This window comes from Hipposideros armiger, unplaced genomic scaffold (genome assembly GCF_001890085.2).
Source record: "Hipposideros armiger isolate ML-2016 unplaced genomic scaffold, ASM189008v1 scaffold_135, whole genome shotgun sequence".
Classification (NCBI taxonomy): Eukaryota; Metazoa; Chordata; class Mammalia; order Chiroptera; family Hipposideridae; genus Hipposideros; species Hipposideros armiger.
In genome coordinates this window covers 2,426,044-2,445,933 of record NW_017731485.1, presented here as the reverse complement: position 1 = coordinate 2,445,933, position 19,890 = coordinate 2,426,044, and the positions used below count along the sequence as shown (strand labels likewise).

At 46.5% G+C, this 19,890-nt stretch overlaps 2 protein-coding genes across 5 annotated transcripts in view; one reads left to right on the top strand and one right to left on the bottom strand.

The window, feature by feature from the left end:
• The window catches only part of METTL9 (methyltransferase 9, His-X-His N1(pi)-histidine), a 41,429-nt gene extending 26,758 nt beyond the window's left edge, over positions 1 to 14,671 (top strand). For 2 of the 3 annotated variants that reach the window (XM_019649915.1, XM_019649913.1), the window contains exon 5: positions 13,974 to 14,671. In XM_019649915.1, coding sequence (XP_019505460.1) covers positions 13,974 to 14,179 — 206 coding nt within the window. In that variant the 3' untranslated portion in view covers positions 14,180 to 14,671. The remainder of the gene's footprint in view (positions 1 to 13,973) is intronic. The other variant, XM_019649914.1, reaches the window with a different exon arrangement.
• Positions 3,647 to 13,939, bottom strand: IGSF6 (immunoglobulin superfamily member 6). Of its 2 annotated transcripts, none has more exons than XM_019649916.1 (6): positions 11,917 to 13,939; positions 8,980 to 9,342; positions 6,929 to 7,035; positions 6,281 to 6,328; positions 5,853 to 5,930; positions 3,647 to 4,661 (listed from the first exon to the last, which is right to left on the bottom strand). In XM_019649916.1, the coding sequence occupies exons 1-6, from the start codon at positions 12,185 to 12,187 to the stop codon at positions 4,605 to 4,607; spliced, it is 924 nt and encodes a 307-aa protein (XP_019505461.1). In that variant the 5' UTR covers positions 12,188 to 13,939; the 3' UTR covers positions 3,647 to 4,604. The 2 variants fall into 2 exon arrangements, with proteins under 2 accessions (XP_019505461.1, XP_019505463.1); XM_019649918.1 differs by having other exon boundaries at positions 11,913 to 12,059.
• Positions 14,672 to 19,890: the final 5,219 nt, after the last annotated feature.

Here is a 19,890-nt window from a genome sequence, read left to right as displayed (position 1 = left end):
GAGAGAGAGAGAGAGAGAGAGAGAGAGAGAGAGAGAGAGAGAGAGAAATAGAATTTTTTCTTCTATCATTTTTTAAATTTCTGTTTTTTCCCCCAGCTTTACTGAGGTATAATTGACAAATAGAAATTGTATGTATTTAAGGTCCGCCATGCGATGATTTAATATAGGCACACATTGTGAAATGATTAGCACTGTCAAGTGAAGTAACACATCCATCACCTCACATCACCTTTCGTGTGGTGTGATGAGAACACTTAAGACTTTTAGCAAATCTCAGATGTCACCATGCTGTACATGACACCCCCAGAACTTACTCATAACTGGAAGTTTGACTAACATCTTCCCGTTTCCCCCACACCCCAGCCCCTGGCAGCCATTGTTCTACCTTCTGGTTCTACCTGTTGAACTTGTTTAGATCCCGCACCTGAGATCACAGTGTTTGTCTTTCTGTGTCTGGCTAACTTCACTGAGCATGTCCTCTGGGTTCATCATCAGTGTTGTTGCAAGTGGCTCTTCCATCATATTTAGAATGAGTATCATGTGTAGTACACAAGCAGTTGATATTTTTGTATCAATTTTGCAGTCTTACCTTCCTGAATTAGTGTTTCTAATAGTTTCTCTCTGGATTCTGTTATGTTTTCCTGATACACAGTTACAACATCTGCAAATGGTTTTGCCACTTCTTTTCATTTTTAGACTTTTTTTTTTCTCTCAAAGTGAATTGGTAGTTGATTCCAGGAAATGTTAATAAAAAATGGTGGACATTTTTTCTTGTTTTTGATTTTAATGAAAACACTTCTACTTTAAATATGATGGATCTTTTGGCTTGAGATTGTGGTTGTTAGACTTGAGATACATATTTTTTTATTCCTGTTTTATTAAGAACGTAACAAATCAGGAATCACTGTTGAATTTTTCACCGCTGTATTCAACATCCATGGAGGTAGTCATCCCGTTTTTTTCTTCCTTTGACTTATTAAATTGGTAACACTTTTCTAATATATGGCCACCCTTGCAGTTCTGGGTTGAGATGGGACACATCACTCGATTGTATTTACAAAAATTGTGAATAAAAACATTAGCATTAATATTATGGATAAGTGTAGCTGATCTTTGATTTATTCGGAGGATGTTATCTGCATCATGCTTTGGTGTCAGTGTTCTGCTGGCTTTGTTAAAAAACAATTTGGAAGTTTTTCTTTTTATGCTCTTAGAACACTTCGATATCCATTCTTTGAAAGTTTAGTGGGTTTCTCCTGTGACACCCACAAGGCTCTGTGCTTTTTGAGAGGTAGCTTCTGACAAGTTCCTCACTTTCTTTCAGGGTCATCGTTCTGGTTAAATTAGAGGTGGTCAGTCTGAAAGAGCCCATCAGTCTAAAGGGTCAGCAGGACCGCTCTTGGGAAGGAGCCCTGGCTTTGTGGACTGACCTCTGTGAGTCTGGCTCCGCCCTTCCTGCCTGTAACTCTCACTAAGCTGAGAGTTTCATCTGTAAAAATGGGGCTGCTGCTTACCTTGAGGTTTGTCGTGAGGTCGAGATCATCTGATGTGTAGAACAGAGCCCCGCTGAGCCTCTCCCTGCGCTGGTGTTTGACACGTGGCAGCTTTCCTTCATCCCATCCTATCCTGTTACTTGGTTTTATTTGTGGCTTTATTGATCACAGTTGTGTACACCTCTTCAGTTTGAAATTTTTTTCAGTGTCCTTACATCTGCCTGTGAAGCTCTTTTAACAATTTCGATGTCTTCATTCTGCATTTGAACTTCGCCTTAAAGCTGCGTCCTTCATTGTGTCATGTGACTTGACTCCACAGACATTTAACCACATGCCCGTTGGCCAGAGGGTCGGGTTCTCATAAGCCTGCTATGGAGAGAGAAGGAAATGACTTGTTCCAAGAACCCCGTTCGCAGATTTAAGGGTTCTTGTCTGGAGGGCCCGGTTGTCAGAAAAGCCATGACGCACTTTTCTCTGTTTTTCGTTGCAAAAATGCATCATGACTTTTCCGACAATCCCATAGAAAGAACCACATCTTTGTTTCCCTCTTTTCATTCTGTCAGTATTATTCTCTCTGCATTGTCATGGGAAACAAATCTAAGCAAGCTATAGCTTAACCCTTTCCAGGGAAAATCCTGGGTGCTCAGAGAGTAGGACAGTTAATACTATTGGGGATTCAGCAAACAGTCTCCATGGAGAGGGTGTGAGGTCGATGCTGGGGAGCGACTGTGCTTTGTACCTCAGGTGAAGTGCTGAAAAAGATTTCTCTGCAGAAACATTGCGCTGCTGCATTCACGTGAAGGCAGGGGGTGCCTACTGGGTGCAGGCAGTGCTAGATGCAAACAGGCAGTGCCAGGATAGTCCGGTAAGACGTGTGACAAAGACGGGGGGTTTGGAGACCCAGGAACCGCTGGGGCAGTTGGAGAAGGTTTCACGTAGCAGGTGGCATTTGGGCTGTGTTTGTCCGTGAAGCACTGACCAGGCAAAGGGAACAGCTTATGCAAGAGGGCAGGAGAGAGTGAGGGCGATGGGGTTGGCCGGGCCAGCTCCACGAGGCCCAAGGACAGCGTCCAGGGGCCTTTGGCTGTGTAATATGTAGCCTTCAATAAACACAGTCCTTGCCTACAGTGGGTGAGGCTTACTTTCAGTGAAATGCTAGTTTATCTTAGGGATTTTGTCTGCCCATTAGTTACACAAAGAACGGTGAATTTTCAGCCCTGGAAGTACCAAAATGAATGACCCCCAGAAATGAAAAGGAAATGACGTAACCCAACATTCTCCCGTCCACCTGGAGGGCGTCAGTGCTCATGCTTTTTTGCCATTTGGTTTAGTTCATTCATTTCATCCAAGCTAATGGTTTCAGAGTGGGGGTGTGCACCCCAAAGAATACACAAGGCAATTTAGTTTGGGATATAAGAAGAAAATATTAGCATTTCTAATTACGGTTGACTCTTGAACAATATGGGCTTGAACCGCGTGGGTTCGCGTATATGTGAATTTTTCCCAGTAAATATATTGAATGTGTTTTCTCTCCCTTATGACTTTCTTAATAATGTTTTCTTTTCTCTAGCTTGCTTTATTATCAGAATTCACTATATGATACACATAACGTACAAAGTAGGTGTTACTTACTCGACTATTTATGTTATTGGTAAGGCTTTTCTGGTCAACTGTAGGCTATTAGCTGTTAAGTTTTGGGGAGAGTCCGAAGTTCTATGTGGATTTTTGACTGCGCAGCAGGAGAGGGAGTTGGCACCCCTAACCCTGCGTTGTTCAAGGGCCAGCTAACTGTGTATTACTTTTTATGCCAGGTGTTTAGTTTCTATTTTGGTGTCTAAGATACACGTATATACCCGTATAGATGCATACACATACGCTATACCCAACACACACATAAATACACCAGATGGACACGCATACACACACACACACACACACACACACACACACACACACACACACTCAACACACTGAAAGAGAGACCCAGAAGCTTTCTAGCCCCCCCCCCCGCCCTTTCCGTTTTTCTTGGCACATGTGACTAGAAAGTTTGGAGATCACGGATTTAAGCCATCAGTGCAAAACCTTTTCAAAGGGATCTTAAAACATTTTAAAATTCTATCTGGATTTTTAAACTAAGAATACACCTCATTTAATGCTATTTGAAAGAAACACTTTAATGAAATGAAAACAATAGGTTGTAATTCATGTTTACTAATGATTGCGTACTTGTGAGTACTTAAAATAGACTTTTTACACCTAAGTAGCTTTCACAGAACAACCCATAACATGTTTTCTCAGCGAGATGGCGCTGAATTCCATGCACATGCTTGCTGTACCAGTCCTAATTGGATATTTCACTCCTTAGTTGATAAAAAACAATGTTGCAGAGGCAACCTCAGGTCCAGTGCAGCCCACGCTCTCCTGGGCTTGTCTGCACCACACTGACCCCTAGAGTCGACTGGGCTTATTGATGCTGCGGTTTTCTCTGTGCAGCTGCCTGCCCTGGCGTGTCTGCGTTTTAGCTGCGATGTTCTTACCCTGTTCTCGCTTTGGGTTGGTAGCGACACGTGAGTTACTTTGCGTGCCCTGGAAGGAAGTGTGCGCCATCCCCCAGCCCGTGTCACACCAGGGGGGACGGGCTTTGCTCCAAGGTGCTTAGCAGGAGGGTGTCCTCTAGCTCAGACAGCGGGGCTTCCCTCCCTCCCAACTCAGTCTAATTGACCCATCACTTCCACAACCATAAAGACACTTCTTCCACTCAACATGGAGGCATGTGGTATGACTTTGACTCTTGTGGGTACCAGTCATCACGTAGCCTGCGTGTTGAGTGAATCATAGGATGCACGTTATAAAAATGGAGGCTTTGGAAAATATGAGCCTGCTTAGAAGTCTTTTAGCCAGTGAAGGAATTATTTTTCCGCTGTGTTTTGCTGGGTTTTGGCAGCTCGGTCATCAGCGTTGGTTGTAGTTGCCTTGTACTCAGACACGCCTCCTTTCGCCGATTCTTTTCCAGTTACCTTCAGTTGTTTTTCAAGCCCTGATGGGGGTGTGTCCATTCACACTGCTGTAATGTCTGGATTTTCAGTGACTTACTTGACAGTGAAAACACTGTTATGGTCTTTCATAGTTGTAACGTACCCTTCTGTTTTCGTAAGTGTTGTCTTTCTCCTGCAATAGCAAATAACGAGCCATGTTTAGGGTTGCACAGCCAATGATGTCGCGCCATGGGCAGCATACAGACTACGATGCCATCCTGCATTCTGGGCCCTGAGTACCTCCCGGCAACCTTAAAGGTCAAGCTGCCATTTTGCCCAAGTTCAGTGTAAGAGGTGGAAACTGAAAATCAGTTTTCTTGTTCTGTTGCCGTTGTCAAAGCCCAGCCTCAGAACAGGTTACAATTCTTCCTCCCGGGCCCGTCTTCGGGCCACTCACCTTTGCCCCTTCGCAGAAAACGATTCCCCAGCCTCACTAAGAAGAGTGTGGACAGGCATTTGTAATCCTTCAGAGCAGCGTCTGAGGTGGTTAGAGCACTTGTGTGTGTATTTCTATACGCTTTGAAGAATGAAGTGACTACTTGGGTGACATGCCCTTCTAGATGAAAATACTTTCTAAAAGTTGGGTCTGAAAAAACACACCTCTTATCAGAAACCTGTTACATTTGCCTTCTTACAAGACTGCTGTTCAGGAGCAAAATACCCTCAGCACCTGAGTGTGTGCTTTTGTATACATTTTAATTCAAATCTGAGCAGTCTGATTGTGCATCATGGAAACTTGAATATCTACTGTGCCTGCCCTAAAATAGTGTCTTGTTTGAAAAACCTGTGTATGCAGGACTTTAAAGAGACATTGTCAGAATGTCGTGTAGTTAACATAGATGGGTGTATTCTTGCTTCCGCTCCAGCCCCAAGGACTGGAGAAATACCCAACTTCTGTTTGTATTAGCTGCATCTTTTCTGATGTGAATTTATTCCTGCCTTAGCAGTGTGTAATGTTCACTGTATAATTCGATCCCCACGTGTTTGCCACATTTACTCAGTGCCTCCTGCTGCATGTAAGATGCTGTGCAAAGTAGCTTTTAACCCACCAAAGCATCCTTGTCGGTAAAAGGAGCACTGCCTGCATCCAGTGTGCATCCATGTCACTAAGGTGCCAGCCTGGTCGCTTTACGACTAATGTATCGGATGCCCTTTGTTACGTATTTACCAAAACAGGTTCTATATCAGAATGCATATATGAGAAAGCCCTCTCTCAGGCTTTTCTGAAGGAAGCCGCAATTATGGACAGCCTGTTGGCAGCTTAGTTTGTTTAGTCAAACATGCTTTATATCTGCATGAAATCTTTGTGATATTTTACACTTACAGATTGTTGGCTTGTTCCCACGTGTCTCTTATTATATAGTTCTTGGGCAATTTCCCGAAAAATATGCCGAGCACTCTTCTGTAAATACAAATGAGAAGAAAAAGGTCTCTTTTGGGACTAGAAGCGGTGATTGTTGGACACCATCAGAGCTTTTTCTCCCTTTGCTGCCACCTCCCAGAAACTCCCCACTCCCCCAGCACATGTATACCTACCAGTAATGGATATTTTGAGTATATTATGTACAATTTGTGGCTAGGAACTATCATGTTTAAGTCACAGTTTACCACCTGAGATTATCATTGGGTAGTCTCAACAATTAGAAACAGTAGCTGTGGCTGAAAGTTACCGTGCTTCTTAAAATGTTTCAAATTTGAAATAGTTACAACCAGCCACAATGTAAAATATGTTTTACAAGTATTGGTCTGTACCTTTTGTGGACCCTCTGTTTCTGGTTTTCTTAGAGTGTTAGATTTTGGCTGTCAAGAAGAAAAGGAAAGTCAAGTTAACTTGCTATTTAAATGATGTACAAGAGCTAGTCATTTTCGTGTCATTTCTGAGATGCTTTTATAATACAATATATCATCATATATGATATAATATAAATAACTGATGTTGATTGTTGAGTTTACAGTAATCATAACTGAATACACGCAGACCCCCATGTCTGGCAATGGGCCAGGAGATGGTCTTTCTCAAACACTGTAGGCCTTTTAAAAATATTTTCGGCTAGCTTCTCATCTCTTTGTTAACCCCTTTTTGCTCATTCTTAAACCTTTCATAAATAACAGTTACTACCCTCCCCCAGCAGAAAGATAGCAGATAACATGGTTACAAAGAAGGCCCTCTTATTCCCATGCCACTGGCTTTTAAAGAGAAGACACTGTAATTTGTGTACTCTGGTCAATAATCTCAGCGATGAAATGTACACTTTCTTCTCCAGACCTCTCCTGCAGGTGCTCAGAAAGGTATTAACTGGGTGAGCTATTTCTGAGGCTCACGTGTGGAGAGGTGGCAGTGACTTCCTGTGACAATATTCAAGGTTATAGGGACATCCAGTGCAAGGCAGTTTGACTTACTTTGGAGAGAACCACTAAGGCCACGAGTACCCCCGCAACGTAGATGGAGAGCAGCGACAGGAGAGCTATCAGGAGACTCCGCGATCCTGAGCTGACACCCTTTGTTTCTGGGTTAATCACAAAAACAGAAAGAGCCTCAGTCACTACTGAAACCTATTACTGCACATATGTGTATGAAATACAGCCAAAGCTATGTGTTTAAGGTGAAACAGGAACTGAACCCTGTTTGACCGTTTATATAAAAATGTATTCAGAGTACCTTGATTCGAAAGACACCCAAGTATATGATATAGTTAAAGCCAGTTCATCAACTCTTTAGATGTATTATACCGAAAATATTGCAAAGTGCTACCTAAAGATAGGTAACCACTTCAAGACAGTTTATTCAAGGGCGTTTAAAATTTCTCTTGGCAGAAATGTGCAGCTGTCACCAAGAGTCCATGTATGGAGTGAAGCTGTTTGCCCTGGTGTCACTGCTGACATTTGTGACCTCGGACTGTTCCGCACACAAAGCTGACCAGTGCAATCTGTGGCAGGATCTGGGTCCCCCCACATGCTTAAAAGACAGGCGCTGTTACGTGTGCTCCCCCCTCCCCCCTTCTCAGGAAGCCTTGGGAAGCACAATGATCAAGTGCATTCTCACATTCTGAATTTTCCCTCCTCACAGGAAGTGGCCTGTGACTCCGTAGGGACAGACGGAGTCACATGCTATGTCTTCAAGCACCTGGTTATTTGAAGTACAAAATACAATTCAATTGTAGTTATTATCTAAATAACCTGTAGTTTTCAACTAAATATCCCATAGGTGCTCATCAAGTGAACTCAGTCTATACAACATAGGTTTTTGTTGTGAAACTGACAAATTAACCCTATCTGTAAAACGTTTAAAAATGTTTCAAGTGCTAAATTAGGAGTTCTATAGGAAAGGCAGAAAAATCGCTGTGTCCACATTATGATACTTTCATTTCTGCTCCTAAGGAGGCGTCTCTCTTCACAGAAGCTTGCAATTTTGAGACCTGTGTCTCTTTCAAACCATTTTTCTTTTGGCTGACAGTTTTATAGGAGGCTAATTCAGTGAGATACACAGATCTCCACAGCTGCTGTGTGTTTGTCTATAGCCAGCATTTATCGAGTACTGGATATAAGCCAGGTACCAGTAAAAGTGCGCTGTGTGTAGTAACTCATTTGTAATTTATCCTTACAGGTGAGAATAACTACGGCTAAATGGCAGTGGAATATCCAAAGCCCATGAGAATGCCCCTAGCGATTCAAAGCAGGGATGATAACACAGGAGAATGCTGGTCCTCAAAGCCCTATTTTAACACCATAGTGCTGACCGATTTTGAGTTCCCGTTTTAATGAGCTCAGCGCTCATCATACCAGAGTCCTTTTTAAGGGAAAAGATTAAAAAAAAAGTCTAGGAGTTACTGCCCATCCCTTCCTTCCCCCAGAATCATGTGAAACTTCTTTCTGAAATTGCTTAATTTGTAGGACTTAGCTAGGTTGAATGAGGAACTTGTCATGGGTTGTAACAAAGACCGAGGAGCCAGAGCCACTCGGATCCGCCTGTTCTGCCCACACAGAATGGCAGGGCCAGGGGCCTCTCCCCACATCTGTATTTATTCTCCATGACACCTATTTTTCCTGCGTCTGATTTAGTGATCACTTATCTCCTCTAGTGCTCTGTCCTGGGTGGTGCCACCGGGCCAGGTCCTGTGGGAGCTGAGCGTTCCCGTCATACACTTCCCTTTGGCCTCGGCACGTACACTGGTCACCACAGTAGGCAGACAGGAGCACCCAGTGGTCGCCCTCACGGGTGAGGCCTGGACGGGTCAGAGAAGAGCCCCCAACATAGCCCTGCGTGGGTGGAGACTGGGAGAGGCGGTGACAGTGGCTCCTTAGCCACACTGCATGGCCGCCTGTCTCAGGTCACGGCCCCCACTGGCCAGGGTGTTGGTCAGCAGCGCTCCCTCGTAACCCGCGTGTAAGCGTGGGACGCGTTCGCAGGCCTGAGCGAAATGCGGGGACCGGAACCAGCCGCCGCCACGGACCTCTCACCACCAGCATTGTCCCTGCCCCGGTTTGCTTAGCCCTCGGCTCCCAGGCACTGGGCGAGGCTACTCCGCAGATGTAGATGGCGCTGTCATTGGGCGTCACCCTGTTCACCGTGAGCAAGGCCTGGCTCTGTGCCAGGTCCTCCGTCTTGGTGAACTCGTCTGCCTTGCTCGTGCACTGGCTGCTCACGCAGAGCCGCTCTGGCCGCTGGGCACCGAGGCGAAACCACAGTATGGTTGGCGGCTCGGACGGGCACCCCGTTGTGGTGAAGGAGCACAGCAGGGTCACGGCCCCTTCGGCACTGTCCACTTCCAGGGTGGCCGGTTGGGAGACAGATATGGCACAGTCGCCGGCAACACCTGCGGGAGGAGACGGCATGGTTAGTGGACTGTTCGCCTCCCTGACATCTGTGGGCTAGGGAACCCCAAATTGTTCTTACTCCCCACGCGAACAAGACTGAGAATAGGACACCAGGGGCCCTCCCTTTTCCTGGTTCCCTGTGTCCCCCGCCCTTAACCTCCTGGCTCCTTGGGGACAGCCCCAGAGAGGTGACAGTGGATCAGCCTTGCGAGCAGAGGCTTGGGGTCCCGTGTTCACCCCCGCCGTGGCACAGAGCCTGTCTCCCCATCTGTGCCCCGGCCTCACACGACTGCTGTGGTCAGTGGGGGACGGGGGTCAGGGCCCCTCCTGGCCATGTGCCCCGTGACCCAGCCACCAGGCAGCAGGGGATCCACGCTTCTGACCTCGTGGGGTTGGGACTGCTTGACTTCTCAGTGATTCGCTTGTTTCCTGTGAGTCTGGTGTCCCCATGGGAGACGAAAGGCAAGATGTGCACCTGGGGGATAGCGGGCTTGGTGACTGAGCAGCCGCCCGGCGGGCTAGCCACGCCCCCGCCGCGCGAGCTCCACGTCTCCCTGGCACTTCGTCACTGCTTTGCAGTCTCTTGCAGCTTTTATCTCTGAGAACACCACTGTGATACAGGGCGCGGGCATGGGGTGGGCCCCTAGCTCTGCCTGCTCTGGTCTGTGTGCCGTCTCGGTTTCCTCATCAGCAGAACGGGGGTGGTGTTCTCCGCCTCGGGTTAGTGGGGCATTTAAGACCAGTGATGCTTAAGGGGCATTTACTTGCCTACCCGGTAGGAAGTATTTAAGAAAAGGTAGTTATTCCTGCCGCCACTTCTGTTTCCGCTGTCTTACGTGCATTTTAGAAATAATTGTGGACGTCACAGCAAGGTGTTAGTAGGCCTGGGACTGGACACCCAGGCCAGTGCCTCCCCACCACGGGCTGCCTCCCAAGTATGCAGGTTGACTCCCAACTTGACCTTCTAACCCCAGGCATGTGAAGCTGGAAAGCCTCTCAGGTGTTTACAGATGGAAGTCCTGCCCTAAGTAAACCCTTTTGGGCAGCCCTATGTAGAATTGTATTGGTTGAGACAAATTGGAATTTTTTGCCAGTTTTTAGCCTGACTTCTGCCCAGCAGTGTTTCCAGATGGTCCCATCTGTCCGAGTCTGCCCTTTGCTCTCAGTGGGATCAGAAAATAATCCACGTGGCCTGGTGCTGAAGTTTCAGAAGGGCTTTCTTCACGGTACGTTTTTCTTACAAGTCCTGTGAGGCACATCTGTTCTCACCACGTCGTAATTTGAGCATTTGTACGATTCGAGAGGAGCTGGGAGCTCCCTAGTGACCGGAGAAGACCAGCCAAGGGAACTGGCTTCACTCCTGTATCGTGGTTCCACCCCACATCCCCTGCCCAGACTGTCACCTTCACGGCACAGAGAAACTCTCAACCGTGTGTAATGACCACGGGATCTCGGAAATTTGAATTGGCATTGGGTCTGTCACAGTGTCACAGAGCTAACCAACAGTGGCTCAATTTCAGGTCCTCCGTCCCCTGGAGTTCTTAGCCTGGAGCTGATGTTTCACACTTTCCTTGGAGAACTAATGGCCCCGGGTAAAGTCCTTAGCAACCTGGCAGTTTGATATCCCCACCTACTTTCCACTTCCCCGAAGTCCCCTGTCTGAGCGGGAGCAAACCAGTTGTAGCAGTTTCCTGTGAGAGCACAGACTTGTGAGGAAACTTCTGTTTCTCCCCTGCACCAGTGGAGCAACCTCTCAGCAAAAAAGAGAAGTTTGGATAACATGTCCCACCACAGACAGCCTGTTCCTGTGGAAAATGCCTCTTTAAGAACTCTCATTCTCTGTAGGAGTTTTTAGAAAAACACAGTACCTTCTGTAAGGTTGAAAGTTTATCTCCTTGGTGGAGGGAATAAGAAAAGATCACTTTACTGTTTTTAAAAAGCAAACTGGAAAATAAGTGGAAAACTAAATTTTGACACTTAACAAAAGCCTCTCATGGTCCATTTCAAACGTTAGCGGGCAGCACAGAGAGCCCCCGGCCGGTGTCTTTCCCCAGCTGCTGCTTCACCCCTACGTCAGGTTAGGGCAGATCCCACTCATCTTATCCCTGACAGATCTTTAAAAGATCAGGATTCTTTTTAAAAATAACACTAGTTACAAGTTTGTAAAAGTAATATGTACTTACTAGAAAAAGAAATAGACTATTCCTGAACGTAGACGCAAGAAATCACCCAAAGTCCTTTGGCCTAAAATAAACCACTGTTAATATTTTGCTATGTTTCTTTACAGATGAGAAAAAAATTGTCAGAGCTTTTTGTCCCCTTCACTGTCCTACGACTCAAATTTCGTGGGCAAACCTGAGATTATTAGATTTATTAGAACTATGGCGAGATTATTAGAACTGAGACGTAGGAAACACTTTCTCTCTCCTGGGTGAAAAACAGGAGAAGGCAGAATTTAAAAAATAGATGATAGTTCTTCTCTGTGGAATTAGTATTTAACATATAAACACATCAGACAAAAAATAGCAATTGATTTAAATAAAATGGAGGAGAAACAGAAGAAGCTTACCGACACAAAAGAGAAGCCGGATGACTTCCAGACCCAGAACGATCCTGCCTGCACCCACAGCCTCCATCTCTGGTGTGCGCACGCACCAGGGCAGTGTGTATTTGAAGAGAGTCGGTCGGCGTTTGTTTTTTTTTCCTTTCTCTTTTTAGAAAGGAAGAACTGAAGAGAGGAACTCTTATTAAGGAACCATAATTGGGAACTTTTTGAAATTGTGTAAAGTTTTTTGTAACCCCCGTTTCACCATGTGAAGTTGAGATTTTTAACCTAGAGCGCATTTCTAAATGTTCATATGATAAATTTTTCTTGCGTTTTACAAATGCTCACAGGCATTAGGTGATTTGAGTGAGGTTTCGGTTCGCGTGTAGCACATGCCCAGGAAGGAGAGCTGTTCCACGCATCATTCTTGGTCTAAAGTCCCAGCGCTGTTCTGTCACCGGTCGTGGGCTGGTCCTGGACTCCCGTATGCTTAGTGCAGGGCAGGCACCTGTGGGAAGTCGGGGGGCAGCGGGAGGCGTCTTCATGGAGAGACAGATGAGCAAACAGGGAACATCGTGGAGCAATGAAGAAACAAGCTGTGTGCCACTAACTCTTACCCAGCTTTGCGGGACCCCATTTCAAAGTGCCGTGAAGCAGATGGGCGGCACCTCTGTCAACCCCGACTTGCCCCAACCCCCGCTCCCCTCACTCTCAGAGGCTCTTCTTTGTAAGCAGCAGAAACTGACTCCACTGACTTAAGCAAAAGGGGCTTTATTGAAAGGGTTGGGGGAAGGCTCACAGAGTCACTGGGAGGACTGGAGAATTGTGGTTGGGGGGCTGCAGCCAAGAAGAACGCCCCAGGTCACGCTGTCAAACTGATCCAAAGCCCACACTGCTGCCATCAAACACCACATGCCTTGGCGTGGGCACACTCTGGCATTAGTACAGCTCGTGTTGCCCCGGCTCCTCGGTCTCACCATCACTACTCCCCCTCACCCCTTGGAGACGGAGCCTCCTGTTCCCTCTTCTCTGGGTCCCTCACTCCCAGGACTCAGGTGACAGGTCTGAGCTCAGGTCATGTGCTGGTGCCTTAGCTGAAGGGAAGGCAGAAAAGCTGCTTCCCCAGGCTTTGCCACCAAGACTCCAGGAGAGGGGCCAGGTGCTGGGCCACTGGAAAGAGCAAGACAGCTTTCCACCACGGTGCTTGCACTCTTGACGCCTGTCGATTGTATATTTTATCATTTACAGAAGCTATTCCCAGTCTGAGTTTAGTAACACTTTTAATTATATCTATGTATTTTACATCACCATAGTATCTAAATTTATATGAACCCCAAATCTATGTACCGTTATCTTGGTGTGCGTATGGGTGTCTCCCTGTAGTCAGTGCTTGGTGTGTATGTAAACTTGAAGACCTTAACCCCCACCCCACCCCCACCCCTGCATCTGATGTTCATAGGTGTGGAAATGACTGTTGGAAGAAACGCTGGGTTGACTCATCCATGTTAGTGTTCTGCCTGTCTCTGGTCTGAGGCGTAACTTCTATGAAATTGCTCTGAAAAGTTTGCGAGTGGATCACCTTCCCTTGAAAAACACACTGATGATCTGTTTTTAGAAATTAAAATCCTTCTAGCCTGGTTTTATTTTCAGCCTTTAGAGAGGTTAATTAACCTCTGGTCAGTGCATTGCATAAGTTTACTACATCAATGGTATTTTCTTGCATTTATCCAAAACCCTTTTTCAAATATCATGTGTTACTCCCTGCTTCAGTAGTCCATATTATTTAATGAGCAGTTTTCCAGCCCCGTTAACCATTACACCGCGGGCCGTCCAAGGGAGAGTGATGTCCGAAACTGTCAGAGAAGGTAACAGTGTGGACTTTGGGTCCAGAGAATCCTGAGATTACCTTCCTGCTCTGACACTCATCGGCCCCGCTGAGCCTGTCCCTTACCGCCATCTGCCTGCCTCGGGGAGCCGGACGATGAGCTGACAAGGCTGCCAGACTTGGCACACTGTTCTGCCCCCTCCTCTCTTTAAATAACTTGTTTGTTCAAGAATTTAACTTAATGTTTGTATTTGTTTTAGTAGGTGGCAAGTGGGAGAAACCATCAGAAATTTTGGAAATAAAAGGACAGAACTGGGAAGAGCAAGTGAACAGCCTGCCCGAAGTGTTCCAAAAAGCCGGCTTTGTTATTGAGGCCTTCACCAGACTGCCGTACCTGTGTGAGGGGGACATGTACAACGACTACTACGTGCTGGACGACGCCGTCTTTGTGCTCAAACCAGTATGAGCCTGCGGGGGCTGGCGTCCTCAGGGCCTCCGGGGGGGCCTTCGGGAGAGGGTCTGCATTCTCAATTACGTGGAGGGAGGACCTTTGGGGACTGCCGTTCCAAATACCATGTAGGAATTAAAAAAGCCAAAATACTAATGATTTCTTTGTAGTGTGTAAAAGGAATGTTTTTAAAAAACAAAAACCCAACTCTTGGAGGATTTTTATCAACTCTTACTCAGTAATGCAGGTCTCACTCCAATTATGGAAGATATTTTTTATACTTAATTGCAGTGGGGACTCATTCCCAGTCAAAGCAATAGTCATACTTCACAAGGAACCCACAAATATGGATCGTTTTTAATAAAATGAAGGCTGGCATAAAGGTGTCCATTCAGTTGCAAATATTGGTTATAAGGTATAGCCATTGATACTCTTTCATGTTTAGAAATCCTTTCTGTCATTATTCAAGAAAATGTTTTTAATCATGCTAATAAACTTTTTTGGAGATGACTTTGGCATCATGTTTGAGTTCATATAAGGCTCCCCCAGCGCCTTTTATTGCGTTGGCTTCAAGGATGCCCGAAAAGCATTGCGTGAAAGATGGGAGTCCACTTGAATATGTGGTAAAGGAAGGCTTCAGACTGCAAAAGGCTCCACTCAGCAAAAGTCTCAGAGCACACGGAGGCCAGTCGCAGCCCACCTGGGGCCCACGGACTCGGACCGTATTCCAAGAAGAGTGCAATGCGGGAGGGGCTGGCTGTCGGTGAGAAAGTGCCTCCTGGATTGAGGGGGTTGGGTGAAGCGGGGTCCCAGTGAGTCGGGGGGTGGAGCTGCAGAGCTCACCAGACCAATCAGATGCAGATTTGGTCATAGGGGGCGGGCTCAACACAGGAAAGATGGCGCCCGCTCGCCGGCTGCGCTGCTGCTCAGGAGGACTCTTCACAGGGAAAACGGTGACTGTCCTCCAGCCTTCGCCTGGAAGCCACACACCTCCGTCTGACCCCCATATGCCTCTGACACCCCCGAGTCACCGTGTCCCCGCCGGAGCCCCAGGTGAGTGGCTGCGAGTGAGCGAGTCTGTGCGCCGGCCCGTTTAAAAGGCCGCCTGGGTTCCCCGCCGCCTCCGTCCCGCCCGGTTGGTCAGAATCCCCACTTTTTTTCACAGCCACATGTTGTGGGGGCTCCTCTTCCCGGCACCAGTACTCCGGGCTGGGGCGCCTGGTGCGGGGCTGGGGTCCTTCGCGCCTCTGGTGGAACCTCCGCGGCCGACATAGTCCTGCTGGTTCTCGGCCGCCTCGCGCCGTGAGGGGCCCGGTCCGCGTCTCCGCCCTCCTTCCAGCCTCGGCGTCGTGGCTGCTGCCTCCTCTCCTCAGTTATAGAGCATCTGTCCAGCGAGGCTTCAGGGGGTCCTCCAGGTGGCTAGTTCTATAATTTACTTGTAATTTCAATGTGTTCATGGAAGGAAGCGGGCACAGGGTGGACTCCACCATCTTGGGTCTCCTCAACACGTTTTTTTCCAGGAATTCAAATCAGTGAACTGCAAGTACTTAGCACCCTAGATTGTAAAAATAGGAGGAAATGTGTAGACTTAATGGAGTTCTTGTACAGTTGAGTTTTGCTTCTTTATCAACGGTCCTAACGATGAGTCGCTAACTTTGAAATGGGGAATTTGACGGTCTGTTAGAAACAAACCCAAAACTCATTCTTTACCCCCCCCCCAAAAAAAGCAGAGAAAACACATACATGTATGCATTTCAAAGATAAAAATCGTTTCTCAAAATCTGAGGCTCTCTGAAGGCCAGCTTATCAAAAGTGGTGTTTTCTTGGTGAAAATTGAAAACCAGCAAATCCGCTCACGTTTCTTATCTGGTCTTGGAAGGCTTGGTGGTGTGTCACCATTCCACTAGGTGGCAGTGTTGCTTACTGAATGTCAAAGCCTTTCCCCCCCCCTCCTGAATGAAATGTTCCCTCCCTCCCCAAGTACAATAAAACTGCCTTCTTGTCGGCACCATTCCTTGTGTAATTGCTGCATATCAAATTAAGGTTGTGCTAGAGAAATTAAGAAGAGCTCTATTTGTGTGCAAAGCAAGCTAACCATTTGACCTTAGGTTGGGGGAAAAAGGACTTGCAAGCTGCACCTGTGATTCTAGCCTCTTGCACCTGCGGCATAAGCCCCTCAGCGTTGAGCCCACTGATTTCAGAGACGGGAAGGAGAGAAGGGACAATACCCCTAGTCATGCCTCCCTTGTGCAGAGTAGTTAAAAGCGACAGTGTACTTTGTACCCTTCTACGTGTCATATCAGTTTTTACATACTTGGCCTTTCATAGTAACGAAGCTGGGCTGGGAAACAAAACTTCGTTGTTTCAAGCCGTCTCTCTGAGTAAAGCTTTGTTTTCCCTTCGTTCTGAGTATGGAATTTAAATAGATTCCAAAAGAAGCAAGATGTTTTCACCGATTGCTTCCCAACCACTTGGTTACTGATGAAGTGTTTCGGGATCTTTTTTCTCTCACTGCAGCACAGTCAACGTGGGCTTCCAGTGGCAAAGGGGACCTACCCCGTTTGTGCAGGTGCCTGCGTACCCCCAAATCCAGTGCACTGCGTCGGGGCTATGTGGTCTGAGTGGTACTGCCTAGGAGTCCCCTGAGCTCAAAATTGACTCAAAACAGGACCTTCGCAAACTTAAAACCAAAGATTAAAAAAAAACACCAAAAACCATGAATTGGCAGACGGAAGTTCACACTGTATCCATAATCAGAAACATTTGCTTGTGACCTAAATGTAAAAATGCACCCAGAATCATTAAGGAAATATTACTGCAGTATAAAACGCAACAGCTTCCCTTTTTGCAATCAGAGGACGCTGAGCCAACAGCTAGGCAACAGTGAACAATACAATACAAATTTAACTTTCACATCTACTGTAGGTCTCTATAGGCATTCACATTTTCCTGCTCGCTTTGTCACTTCTAATATATTTGTGTCATCTATGCCTTCTGTGGTGGCATTCATTCTCTTTTTAGTTCTCGCTTTTTAAAACTCACTTTAAAATACACTTATTTTGGAATGATGTTAGATTTAGAGAAATCTTGCAAAGATGATACAGACAGTTCCTGTATACCTTTTCCCTAGTTCCCCTAATGTTAACTCGTTACATAGTCATGGTGTATCTGTCACAAGTAAGACATTAACACCGGTACATCAGTATTCAGTACACTACTGACTGTTGACCTGTTGTCTCATTAATGAACTTTTCCTGTTCTGGGAGGCACTTCAGGATACCACATCCCATGTAGTTGCTTGCTTTAAAAATTATTAGCGTTCACTGACACCATACCAGTATCCGCTTATCTTCTTCCAGTTTTTTTTAAAGATTTTTATTGGGGAATTTGGGGGATGGGAACAGACAAGTTGCTGTCCTTTTGTTCTTCAGTCTAGTTGTGGAGGACGTTGCTTCACTGGCCCAAGTTGGCACCATCATTGCGCTCTTCCCGGGCGAGGCAGATCAGTCGCCGGCTTCTGGACGGCCGCTCACACTGGCTGCTGGCTACACACGGTAGCCCATGGCAACCCACTGCCACAGAGGCTACAGCCTATGCCGTCGCAGGCGATTCTCAGCAGCCCAGCTCCAGGTTGAGCTGTTGTTCAGCATCTTAGCTGTAGAGGGCAGTGTCACTGGCCCTCATATGTGGGATCCGAACCGGGGCCCTCTGGCATCCCAAGCCAGTTCTTAACCATCGCGCCACTCGGCCGGCCCTTCTTCCAGTTTTTTATTGTCTAAAACACGCATAACAAAGTGACTGCCTTAACCATTTTTAGGCGTATGCTTCAGTGGTATGTATAGTACGTTCCTACTATGCAGCCGTCACCACCATCATCCTTCGACCTCTTTTCATCTTGCAGAACTGAAGCTGTCCCCATAAAACACGAACTCCCCGTTTCCTCTTCCCCTCACCCGACAACCACCCCTGTACTTTCTATGTCAGACTCCCCACTTTGGGTTCCTCATATAAATGGAATCACACAATATTTGTCCTTTTGTGACTGGCTTATTTCCCTCAGCATAATGTTCTCAAGGTTTCATCCATGTTGTGGTACGTGCCAGACTTTGTTCCCTTTTTTAAGGCTGAAAAGGACTCCATTATATGTACAGACCACATTTAGCTTATCCATCCATCCATCAATGGACACTTGGGCTGCCTCCACTTTTTAGCTACCGTCAATGAAGCTGCTATCAGCGGGTGTGTAAGTATCTGTTTGAGGCACGGCTTTCACTTCCTTTGGGGTTTATACCCAGCACTGGAAACGCTGGATCATATGGTACTTCTGCGTTTACTTTTTTGAGGACTTGCCATGCCATTTTCCACAGCGGCTGCACCATTTTACATCCCCACCAACAGTGCCCAAGGGTTCCACTTTCTCCACATACTCACCAACACTGGTTATTTTCTGCTTTTCTTGATAGTCGCCATCCTAATGGGTGTGAGGTGGTATCTCATTGTGGTTTTGATTTACATTTCCCTAGTGATTTGTTTTCATAGTTCAACTTGTATGGCATTGGGTTTCATTTACTAGTAATTTAGCTTGCTATCTGTACTGAGATCACGGAATTGGAATCTGTTCTCTGAGACTGAAATACTTGTTTTTAGCTATGAAATTTTATACGTTTGGAGAATTAGGAGAATATTATTACATAATTAGAACTTAAGATTTCCCTCTGGATATTAGGGTCAATATGCTGTACTCACATGGATTAAAATACTATTTTTTTTTTGTTACAAGGCCATTTTCAAATTACTTTCAATACACGTAAAATCAAAAGTAAGGATTTCTCCCTAAACACATGACCAGGTAAAATCGGAATGTCTTATATACCTGCACTTCTTAAAAGTTCTGGAAAATAATTAAGAACAGAGAATGCCCAAACACTGTTTTCTTGCATCCTGTTCGGGAGTCAACACAATATTGGTTTTAAAGGCCTTTGAACCCTCAGCACTTTTCAAACGGTAGAGGGTAGAGCCGAGGTGGTTGAGAATACATCGCAGGCCTTTACACTCAGCTTGACAAAATGGGTTTTCCTGTACTTGCTGTCACCACTTGCTTTTATTACTTATTATTTATAAGGTGGCTGTGACTGAAAGCCCTACTGGGTTTTGCATTCTAACTAACATACTTATTATAGAAAACGTGGAAAATACAGATGAAAAGGAAATACAAATAAACTTTACCTATCCCCTAAGCCCGACAGCACCACTGTTAATATTTTTATATCTGCCCCTCCGTTCTTTTCCGTGCATATATGTACCCACACATCCACATTTATCACACATAAAAACAAACAAACAAATAAACCCAACCATTCAATATCCAGCGACCACATTGTTCCAATTGTCTCATAAACTTTCAGTGGTCAGCTGGAACCCGGACCCCAGTCAAGTCCCCACATCGCAGTGGGTGGGTATGTCTTTGGAGCGCATCCTGCCTGCGCGCTGCCATCTCGGAGGGGCGAGCCCCAGCGCGTAACTGTCTGCGTCCAGCCCGCTTCGGGTTTAAGGAGGGAGCCCCATGCGGGGCCCGGTAACCCCAGCAGCGCTCCGTGCCTCAGTTTCTTCTCGCGGCGAAGCTGGAGGCGGACGATTTGCGCAGGCGTGCGTTGCCCTGCGCCCCGCTGTCTGCGCGCACGAGCCCCGCCGGGCGGTGGGCGCGCCCTGGGTGTGTCCGCGGCCCTGCC